The 11848-nt window shown below is 32.1% G+C and overlaps 1 protein-coding gene and 1 long non-coding RNA gene across 2 annotated transcripts; one reads left to right on the top strand and one right to left on the bottom strand.

Annotated features, from left to right (window-relative positions):
- Positions 1–257: 257 nt before the first annotated feature.
- On the top strand, positions 258–1142 carry LOC141672811 (uncharacterized). The gene is made up of 2 exons (XR_012555711.1): positions 258–555; positions 773–1142. It is a non-coding gene; the product is annotated as an uncharacterized LOC141672811 (long non-coding RNA).
- A 201-nt stretch (positions 1143–1343) lies between these two features.
- Positions 1344–3152, bottom strand: LOC141670610 (peroxidase 12-like). Its single transcript, XM_074476543.1, has 3 exons — positions 2875–3152; positions 2284–2478; positions 1344–2127 (listed from the first exon to the last, which is right to left on the bottom strand). Exons 1-3 carry the CDS (start codon positions 3112–3114, stop codon positions 1510–1512), a joined length of 1053 nt encoding a protein of 350 aa, XP_074332644.1. The 5' UTR covers positions 3115–3152; the 3' UTR covers positions 1344–1509.
- Between the last annotated feature and the right edge of the window lie 8696 nt (positions 3153–11848).

The raw sequence follows: 11848 nt of genomic DNA, 5'->3' as shown, positions 1-11848 counted from the left end.
TAATCATGAGACTAATATTGCATTGTGTGACTAATTTGTTAGTCTTCAAACACGTGAACAATAAAATTCCAGCTCTCGGGTAGAGTTGTTGATTCTAATTACTTATTAAATATACAGATATCGAAAAAAAGAAAAAGAAAAAAAAGATTCATGTAATCTCACTAATGCATCACGTTTATTCAACTGTTTAGTTATGCATCCGGTAAGTATAGTGTATATATCATGCAGGCACACACACTTCTGTCAATAACTATCAATCTACTCTGAATAACAAACTGTTAACTACTGTTCTGCAAGTGGTAGGACACATCACATGCATGCAATATTCCTTAGTATATATACTTGTTACATATGGAAGAAAAAGGAGGATATGCACATTGTTACATATATAAAACGCACATTTTTAAGCAATAAAATCTTGTAGCTTTGCTGTATAAGCTGTGTGTCTTCAAAAGGAGCTAGAGAACATGAAGTTAGCCTTGGCATGCAAGTTTACTCTTGTGGTTACTCTTATCTTCTTCTGCTTCATTACAGACTTACCAATTGTCGTACAAGGTAATTAATTGACTGACTAAATGTATGTATTTTCCATTCATCTTATTACCAAATGAAGAACTTCTCTAGAGTAGAGGTTACGTGCATCCTACTCTACCCTGATCCTGATCTACGAGCGAGATATACTGCATATGTTTGGTTTAATTATCAAATAATTAAAGAACCTCTATAAAACATGGTAATATAGATTGTTTGAATAATCTGTTTGTGCGTGCAGCTCGGAGGATTATGATGGACAACAGAGGAATCAAAGGCCGGAACTTGGATGAGATGTACAATTCCGACGAATTAATGAAAGCGGAAAAAGGGTTTGAAGCAGATGCAGTTGATGTGATGGACTATACACCAGCTAGAAGGAAGACTCCTATTCATAATTAACCAACACAAAATGATTCATATTTAGGATAATCTCGAGGTTGATATTATAGCTAGCTAGCTAGAAACGAATTGTTTGAATGAGTGGCAGATATTATATGCTGTGATAAGGTGCAGCTTCAGTGTGACCACAAAATATTTTCATGTTTGTATATTGATGCAGTCTAATTATTTGTTTTATTCAATAGTATTCTGTATTTTTATTGTTGATATTTTCTTATAGCGGTGTCAATTTTTTCGAATCATTATAGATATTTTTTAAGATCAAGTAATTTGAAGGTTCATTTCTGAAATATACTTCTTTCGCAAAACTTATTTTTACACTGTAAAACGAAAAAAGAGAGATCAAGTAAAGATATCAAAGGGTGCTTAGTCAAGTATATGTTATAACTCAAACCATTTGAAACTATCAATCAGTTCGAAATATGAATCCTAAATTTTTATTGATGAATCCAAACAAGTTAAGCAAATGCAATGCAACCGAAATACAAACTATAGTGCATGTACATGGTACAATACAATTATATATGATAACACGCTGAGTAATCGCATAACAAATTTGCAATCATTATATATTCATCACAATTCTGATTTCGGCTCATCGGAATCTGCAGCATTAGACTTCAGATATGAATGATTGTCCGAGTTTCTCAACGAGCAATTAGCCCTGATTTCCCCTTGATTTCCGACCAGGACGCTTAACTGTCCCATTTTAGTCATGGCATTCACAAACTTCTCGAAGAAAAGCTTTTGATCAAGAGCAAAACTCTTGACAATCTCTCTAGTCTTTTTGTTTGTGAACAAATCTTGATCTGAAGTAAACAGCCCTTGTCGGAAAATGAGATCAACAAAATAGTTGTTATCGAATAGATTAGGTGTTCTAACATCCTGATCAGTGGTGTTGTTAGAGTTTGGTGGACAATTGTATTTAAGGTCTTTAGCAAAGTCCTCATCCATAGTTGGATCTTCCGTCGGGTAGAGTCTGTCGCTGAAGGAGCTGCAGTGGCTGATGCCAATGGTGTGACCACCAGAGAGGGCTACGACATCAGTGGCATCGAGGTTTTTAGTGGCGAGGGAGGCGAGGATGGCATCTGCATTGCTTGATGGAGCAGGAAGGTTTGCTAGGGTGGCTTCTGTTGTTGCAAAGTTTAGTCCATCTCTTCTGCCCAATGGGACTTCATAGTCCGGCCCACCTGACTACATTTTAAAAAAAACAAAATATTAATTAGTCACAAAATTATAATTTTGCGAGAGCACGATTGGATAACTGAAGTGGTCAAGAGTTTATCGAATCACCCGAACATTTGTTGGTAACATCTAAATGGTTGAAACTGAAATTTGTATTTAACTTACCAGATGAACAGCATCACGAGCAGCAATGGCGGTGAGATCAGCACATGAAACAACTCTACCGCATTTATCATCCACAAGCTTGCGAAGATCATCAATTATTTCAAATGCCTTGCTCCTAAGACTCAAATTTGGAGGTGCTTGTTGTTCACTAGGTCCGCTTGCCGACCCGTCTAGCAAAACAGATCCGTCACATCCCTGAATCCATCACAGGCAGTTAATAAAAGCTAATCACATATAATTCATTATTAATCATGGTCATCTAAAACAACTACAACAAAATAAGGCTCCATATCATATACATGATGCATAAGCAGTGGCGAAATCAGGATTTTAAAATACCTAGGCTAAAACACATAAGTAAAAAGAAAAGACAATTTACTCGGGACTGAAAATGTTGAAAAATATAAGATCATGTTGGGGTATTTCTCTGTCATCTTAAAATTTTAGAACGACTGTTTACGCCAAAAAATATTTATTTTGTTATGTAACCAGGTCAGCCAGAACTTTAGCCTACACTTCCCCTGGTTCCTCCCTCCATGTACACCAATGTAAATCGTATAATTTGCCTATATTAGACAATCACAAGCTCACCTGAACAAAACAATCGTGGAAATGGAGGCGAAGCAAGCCGGCAGCTTGGCCAACATCTTCCTTGAAGACTTTCTTAAGATGTTTTCTAACTATAGTTTCCAAATTAGGACAGCTTGAATGGTGAAAATTCCATGAAAGGTCTTTCACCAATGGCACATTGCTACGTACCGCAGCCACGTACAAATCCGAAGATATGAAAAGTAAAGAGAGAGCTAAAAGAAGTGAGATTGAAGAAGCCATTGATTAAGTTTTGATCTAGGATTATGTTTGTATGAAACTTAAACAAGATTGAACCTCATTTTATAGGAAGACAAGTCAATAACTTGTAGTAGTCCTTTTTAGGCAACTTCTTGGAGATCACATCTCTACATTGTTTAAACTTGTTTCCTAGTTAAAATTAAATCAACTTGTGTAAAAGTATTAGTACGTAGCCATCTTTGAAGAATAGATAAAGATGTCTACAAAATCTACATAATCATCCAACAACTCATCTAAAGACCGGAACAATGTAATGCAATGTATGTTTCCAATGACTTATGTTATCTAAGTTGTGGTCTTAATGTAGTATATTTTAGTAATTCGCGCATGTGTGAACAGTCTTGATTAAGGTCGTGTATATATGGTTTCAGTGTGAACTTTGTATTTGTTTGTCACCATTTTAATCTATTCTCTTGTACTGTACGTTAATTGTTCAGTTTTGAAAGTGCGAGAGGCTCTTTGGTTAAATTTATTTATCAAAATTGTAAAACTTCTTCTCCCTTCTTTGATTAAGTTACCCATGATTTTTAAATCCACCAAGGAAAATTTTGAGTGAGAATTTTCGTAGAGATGGACATTGACTTCGACCCGACCGATCTCACCCCGATACCCGAACCGAAAATGACGGGAATTCGAGATTTTTTAGGGTACGGGCCGGCAAACAGGGACGATTTCAAAAAAAAAATCGAGAAACGGCCCGACCCGTTTTTTATGTCTACCCGTCCCGAATTTTCCCTGACCTACAATATATTTATATATTCTTATTTATATTCAAAAATATGTAAGTATTTGGGACAATTTACATTTTGTATGCTGTTAGAGATAATTTTAGATACTATTTTTTTTAAAGTATAAGGTCAAGGTAAAATACTACAAATGTACTTTGATTTTACAAAAATATTTTATATATCAAAAGACAAAATTATTAGGATTTACAGTATAATATTTAATTTTTGCTACTTTTTTTACATCTTGCATGAAAAAAATTATTTAATAGAAATTTTAATTTAAATAAAATATTCTCAATTATCCGCGGAGATCCTCGTTCCCCCGTTTGGGTCGGGGAGTGATTTATAGTCTCGACCGGGAATGGGCCGGGGACGCGATTATATTGTTTGAAATCACGGGTCGGGATGGGGATAGTACTACCCAGCTAGCTCTTTGAAGTGACTCGACGCTCATCCGTATGACTTTCATATATTTTTGAAAAAAAAATAATGATAAAAAAATGAAAAATTTAGTTCTAATGGGACAATTATCCTTCCTCAGGGGATGGAGCCAAATCTTTTTCCCGCCAATTCAATACAATATGGTAAATATTTTTTGTCCGGACAAGATTTTTATACGTGAATTAAATCGAACTAATACTTAATCAAACTCAGCTTCTTATCCATACTAGTTTAAATCCCGTGTGAGAGGCACGGGTTCATTATTATTCAAATAATTTTAAAATTTTGTTTATTCAATTATATAATAATTTTAATATATTTATATAAATATATAGTAATTGTAGATTTATAATAAAAATAATAAAAGAATTAGGAAGAAGATGTGGTAGTAGTTTGGTAGTAGAAGTTTTGATCGTAGTTTAGCGGGATAAGGAGACTAAATCTAGTAGTTTAGCAATTTAGTAGTTTAATGTGTATATATCACTATTTATTTTTATTTTTTAATACTAGCTTGCGGCCCGTGCGATGCACGGGTCTTGGTTAATATTTATATATTTTATTTCTATTTTATGTAATTTTATTAAAATTCTATATAAATAATTAAATACTAAATAATGATTATATAATTATACTTTTATTGTGTATAATTTCAAGTTAAATTCAAATAGTATAAATACTATATGATTGATGAGATCTATGTAAATGTTTGTTGTTAGTGAGATTCGAACCTGAAAATTTATATGTATCTTAATAAATAATAATATAAATATTTGTTGTTAACGGGATTCGAATCTGAGAATTTAATGTATCTTTATAAATAATAATATAAATGTTTGTTATTGATGAGATTCGAACCTGAGAACTTGTGTAGTGCATTTTTTTAGTATTTGGATCTAGCGGTTATGATTATTTGATTAAGAAGATCCGACGGTCAAGAAAAGCGATAACGAAAATGAGGGGCTAACCAAACTACAAATTATACCCCATTCCGGTTAGTATAGTATAGTATAGATAGCATGGAACTATAGATCTAGTTGAACCGAATTTGAATCGAATTTACATTAATAATTCATATCTTATCTATTATATATATATAATAGAGCAACTAGGAGTTCATTGAGACAATTTAATAATTTGAAATTACTTAAGTACCCCTCATGAATATGTATTTATAACTATCAAATTTAATAACATATATTAATTACATCTAGCTCATTAATTATTACAAATAATATATTTATTACTACTACATTATTGATATTAGTGACTTATACTTATAATTACATATGTATTTATAAGTATAGACTAAAATTCTAATATTATTCTAATTTTATATATTTATTATTATCACATTTAATATATTATATGTAATATTTTACTTATTCGAAACTCTATTTCGAACGAGCAAATATCGTACTCTTATTTAGATACGTATAATACTTGGATTATAATTTAAATTATAAGTTTACAATAATACATACATGTATACATACATACATACATGTATACATACATACATACATACATACATATATACATACATACATCCATCCATCTATCCATCTATCCATACATATATAAATACATACATGCATATTTACATGCATACATATATACATACATATATATACACACATATATACATACATGCATACATAAATACATACATAAAAATAAACATACATACATATAGACATACATACAAGATATAAGAAATTAAGGTAACTAACACAAATGAACTTAATATTTTTATAATCGATTAACATGATATTGTCAAATAATAAATTTTCATGTTATACGGTAACAATTATAAATTTTAAAAGATTTAAACACTTTTAAGTATATCTCTTATGAAAATACAAAATTAAAATAATAATAATAATAATAATAATACCAATAATAATGATAGTGAAATACAAATCGTACAGATGTGTATTAATAGTTTATTTTTTATTTCATATAATTTAGTATAATATTTGGCTATTTCATTGTATTGGAGAATGATGTTAAATCGATAACAAATTAGAATATATGAGTATATATCCACATATTTATGCGTGTATGTGTTGAACCTATGTGTGTGTATATGTGTGTAAGCATGCATGCATATATTAATTTATATATATGTATATATATTATTTGTATGGATGCATGTATGTATGTATTAATGTATGCATGCACATATTAATTGTATAATAATTAATAATTTTTAATAAATGATGATGGGGCGAAATAAATATTATATAAGTATTTCAATTCTATAACATGTATACATTTCATTAATATATGAGTTTTGAAAATGACTGTGTCTCATATCGGCTATAAAATAAAAAGGTCGAAAAAACTCATCATTACATCAAAGACTGTACACAAATGAAAATAACTTCTTTTAACATGAATTATATTTTATTTCATAAGCACATATACAAATTTTATAATAATGATGTTAGATCATGCTCGTGCCTCATAAAGGCTAAAGGCTATAGAGCTAGTATTAATTAAAAAGTCAAGTATTTATAGGACTAAATTTTATAAATAATTGTATTTTCATTCAAATCAACTACTGATGTATAACACCTGATTCGTCCACTGTTTGATGTAATTATTATTTCCTTTAACCGGCTAAATTAAGATTAGTGTCCTCCAATAATAATAAAATTTTTGAACAATAAACATAAACAAAATAAGAAATTTTGAGTGATGAACATAAATAAAATAAGATTATAGAAATACATTGACAACTTTTACTCGGTAGTTGAACAAAATTACTGTGAGCAAGAATTGTATGAAATATGAATGAGTAATATTATTTGACAAATATGACAAAAAAAAGAAGATTTTGAATTTATCTTATACATGTGTATAATTTGTGACGTCTCAAGAGTAATATCATTTGGCACGCATGATAAGAAAAGAAGATTTCGAATTTATCTTATATACGTGTAATAATAATTTATAACGTCTGAGTTTATTTTCGAAGGTCAAAAATAAAATTGTACAATGAATCTAACAACCAAATCAATTAAATTAAAATGAGGGTAAGTGTTCCATGCGAACAAGTTTACAACGTACTGGCCTAAAATTCGTGCAATACGCAAATTGTATTTTTTAATAATAATTATAAATATACGTATAAATGTATAAATTAGTGATATTACAGTTTTAAAAATAATATATGATTGAAAGTTATAATTTTATTAATTTTATTGGTGTGTTTACAAAAGATAATTATGTTTTAACTAAAAACTAAATTTTAGATCAGATCAATATTATACAAATTATCATTAGTTTGCCAGTGGTAAAAAATTTATGTTATCCCGGTTAAAATTTATATTATTTTATTTTAGATGATCTAATTATCATAAATTAATTGTATAATTTTTATCGCGGGTGAATAACATATTGACTTATTTTAGTCCCACGTCACCATACGACTATTTTCGTTATATTATTAAAATAATATGTATATTGTAAGAATAAGAAAAAAAACTCGTAATTGTATAGATCCAAACATTATACATACAAATAAATTATCAAATTTTAGTATTTTGGCTACTAGAGCACCTCCAGTGGTGCACTTTTGAGTGCCCACTTCCCACCTCGGGAAGAACAATTTGGAAATGGCCATCTATAATGCACTGGAGCAGAAAAAAAAACTGGGCAGTGACCTCTTTGGTGGGTACATGCCATTTGCAGGGAACGTAAACCAATGAACCCAATAATACTATAATTAAATTATATACAAACTAAATATAATATATAGATAAACTTTGTGGGACCTAAAGTAAATAAAAGTAAAAATAAAATATAAAAGTTGGGCTACACGGGTTGGAGTCAATTGACCACTTTTTTTCGGGGCTTACTTTTGCTTAGGTGGCGAGATGAGGGGCAGAGTAAATGGACTTGGGTAGCTTGAGCGCTGCAGGTGATCTTAGAGCAAGTGTGGTGGACAAGTCCAAGTCCACTGCCATTTCCTCCTTCTTGAAGCCAAGTAAGCAAAACATGGGCTTGGTAAATTAAGTGGCCAACTAGCTCCAATGCAAAGTCCAAGTCCAACTTTTAGTAGGTCCTATTTAATTATTATTTAATCAATTTTAGTAGGTCCTATTTAATAAGAGTTTTTAGGAGTTGCCCAACTTGTATCTCTCTCTTCCACCGGGCGAGTTGGGCAGCACGGTGCACTTGCTCTTAGAATTGGATCCTAGTTATCACAAATTCTAAGACTACACTACATCTATCAACGAATTAGTCAGTTTTTAATTTTATTTTAACCTGGACCAACCAATAACATAAGAGTTATCTTTAGTTTAAATTTAATATTAATTTTAGAGTAGATCAGTAATATACATTAATATTTTAAGCCCCACACCCGTTATATCTATCATATTCATATCTATCTAATTATATTTAGTTTATTTTTAAATTTTATTGTAGCTCTAGGTGAATATTATTTTGTTTTAAATGGAATAAATGATATAATTTATTTTATTTTAACATAATGACATTATATCGATCAACGATTTACCTTTTAAATTTTATTTTTATTATAACGTGATTCAATAATATATTTTTTAGTTAGATCGGTAGTATTTATTATTTTATTTTAGCATGAGAGACATTAAATCTTTACTTTTACTTCAGGCCTATTATATCAACCAAATCTGACTAATTATATTTAGTTATTTTTATTTTAGCGCGGTGTGTTATTTTAGAACGAATGGATAGTATATATTATTTTGTTTTTTCTGATTATATTATATCGACCAAACAAATTTCCTTTCAAATATTTATTTTATTTGAGCCCGGTCCAATAATATACTCCCTTCGTCCCAATGATTTCTTAACATTTGAAATAGAGTGCTCCACACGCATGTTAAGGCTATTATCTACTATGGTTAAATAAATTATTTTAAAAACCTTTTTCGTTAGAATAAAAATTAAATGTTCAATTTTTTATTCAAAAAAAGAAAAAACTTCAAAATAAGTTACGAAACTACACTATATAAGAGTCTTAAAATGCGTGTCAAACTCTTCATTTCAAATGATAAGAACCTACCGGAACGGAGGGAGTAATGTTTTTAGTGAGATCAGTAATCTTTATTATTTTATTTTAACCCGAGCCTACAAATCCAACTAACTATATATATATATATATTTATTTTTTATTTAAGATTGGATCAATAACATTATTTTGTTTAGCCCGACCGAGGTGAATTTTATACATTATTTTGTTTAAACCAAAATCTTTAGACATATTATAGTTCTATTATGAATATTTATTTATTTATGAGAGTATTTTATTTTAAATAATATTACTATAATTACGGTGACCAGACCGACTAGCAACCAAACTTTTATCATTTTCTCTTTAATATAATAATATAGATATATACTGGCTGATAACCCGTGCGAAGCACATAATTAGAATGATTAGTCATATTTTTTGGTTCCATTATTTAATTATTAGTAAAAAAATTATTTAATTATATTATATAGTTATTGGGAATCGAAACTGAAATTATGGTAAAATATAATATGTGAAACTAAATAAATAAATCTTTTATAATTATGTAGTTACGAGGAACTCCTTGCGCTAACAATTGTATTCTGATATAATTCAATTACGTATAATGTATCTCTTAAAAAAACTCGAATTTAATGTGAAAATAATTATTAGATTATATACCGATAACCAAAAGTTGGTATTTTAGTATTATTTTATCTTTATTTAATTATTATGTTTCTATGGGGTATTAAACCTAAAATTATGAGGAAAGCAAATAAATAAATCTTGTAAAACTATGTAGTTACATAGAATCGAACTTGAGATTTGATAGGGTATAAGAGACCCGGCTAGGATTCAACCTGGATCTAAAGGATATCAGGCTCGATCGATGGACCGAGACCCCCCTCTCCCATAACAATCAAATGGAGAGACCAGGCTCGGGACCATCCCATGACCCGGATCCGGATCCACCCCGGGACCTGGACCATCTGCCTACCTGGATCCGGATCAGGGACAAGACCACCATGAGGGGGGTCCAGCAAACACATGCACATCCCACAACCCGCCAAGGAAGGGTATGTGGGCACGTGACGGTGATAGCTATCAATAACCAACACACTAGACAAGCACGACGCGTGTCAGAAGGCCGTTAGGACACCCTGGAGGTGGTCCTCCCCTGGTCACGTTTAAGCAATCCACCCAAGCCAGGCGTCCTCTGCTCCCAAGATTCAACGGCCCTGATTTAGAGGCAACAACCCCTAAACCCTACCTTTGGGCTATATATACCCCCAAGGCTGAAGGGTTTAGGGGTTAGAAAAACATTCACACAATCACTCTCTCACACTCATATCCATACACACATACAACAACCTCTCTATTACACACATACATCTTCATCTTCTCCAAAACCCTGTTCTTATTCTTACACCGGAGGCGCCGTGGGAGTCAAACCCTCCTTCCGGTGTTATTTTGCAGATACCCAACCAGCAACTACACCTCATTAACACTTAGAAGGTCCAGGAACGACGTCGAACGGAGCCGCCCGCTCACCGGAGTTATCATTTGGCGCTAGAAGGAGGGGGCTCCATCCTTGGGTCTCGGTGCCCCTGGATTCACCTTCATCAGCAAACTCTTAAGAGAGTCCACATCTTAAACCTGTAAGAACAAAAGCAACCATACCTTTTCTTGAATATGAATGTTCATTTTAGCCACGTTTGTGTGAGCCCATTACTTTAGGCCACGTTTGTGTGAGCCCGCCCTCGTTTGTTAATTTTGTTATCTAGGGTTTGATAATCTTGATAGTCTTGAAGCCCGGGGTTTGGTAGTTTTGATAGTTTTAAAATCCATATCTGCTTTAGCTTGCATATTTCCTTTGTATTCTAGAGCCTGATGTTCTTGTTCAATAGTATTCCTAGCAAATCCCAGATAGTTGTTTGGTGTTATTCTGGGAATTTTTTGTAATCTTCAAAAAAGCAACCTTAGATCCATATTTTTAGCCTCAAATCTTGGTCAGTTGTTTGTACAATTTTGGTAATGGCAAGAGCAGGAAAACGTATAGTTGGTAGGCCCTCCTCCAGTACCTAGGCCCAAGATCAGGACCACTCTCAGGCTCATGAACCTGGGGGAGATTGAGAGACCCTCCAGGAGCAACCATTGACACAACACACCCCGGTCTTGGAAAGGCTAGTAACGCCCCGGGATGCCAAAAATGTCATAGAGCTCAATCTAGTATAAGTACACCAATGTTCCAGTCGCAAAGGAGCATATGGCCAACTTAACAAGCCATGAACTGGCTGAAGCAATCAGACTCTACAGAGATGAACAAGCCCGGGCTCAAATAGAATATGAGCAAGATGATGAGCAAGAAGAGTCTGGGGATTCTCAACAATCTAGGAGATCTGTCTTCGACCGAAACGGAACTAAGGCAAAAAAGAATCAAAAAGAGCCTAGTAAGAAGGAGACAGAAGCAGCCAGAAAGAAAAAGTTGGAAGAAATGAGAGAACAGATAAGAAGAGAAGAAGAGGCAAAACTTGAGCAAAAA

This window comes from Apium graveolens, chromosome 7, assembly GCF_009905375.1.
Source record: "Apium graveolens cultivar Ventura chromosome 7, ASM990537v1, whole genome shotgun sequence".
Lineage (NCBI taxonomy): Eukaryota > Viridiplantae > Streptophyta > Magnoliopsida > Apiales > Apiaceae > Apium > Apium graveolens.
Note: the sequence above shows the minus strand (reverse complement) of the source record. Positions and strands in the feature narration are given on the sequence as shown.

Coding starts and splice junctions, on each gene's coding strand:
- LOC141670610 (XM_074476543.1), bottom strand. CDS start 3,114: ATGGCTTCTTCAATCTCACTTCTTTTAGCTCTCTCTTTACTTTTCATA. Junction 2,479..2,874: donor TCCACGATTGTTTTGTTCAG/GTGAGCTTGTGA, acceptor TGATGGATTCAG/GGATGTGACGGATCTGTTTT. Junction 2,128..2,283: donor CTCGTGATGCTGTTCATCTG/GTAAGTTAAATA, acceptor TTTAAAATGTAG/TCAGGTGGGCCGGACTATGA.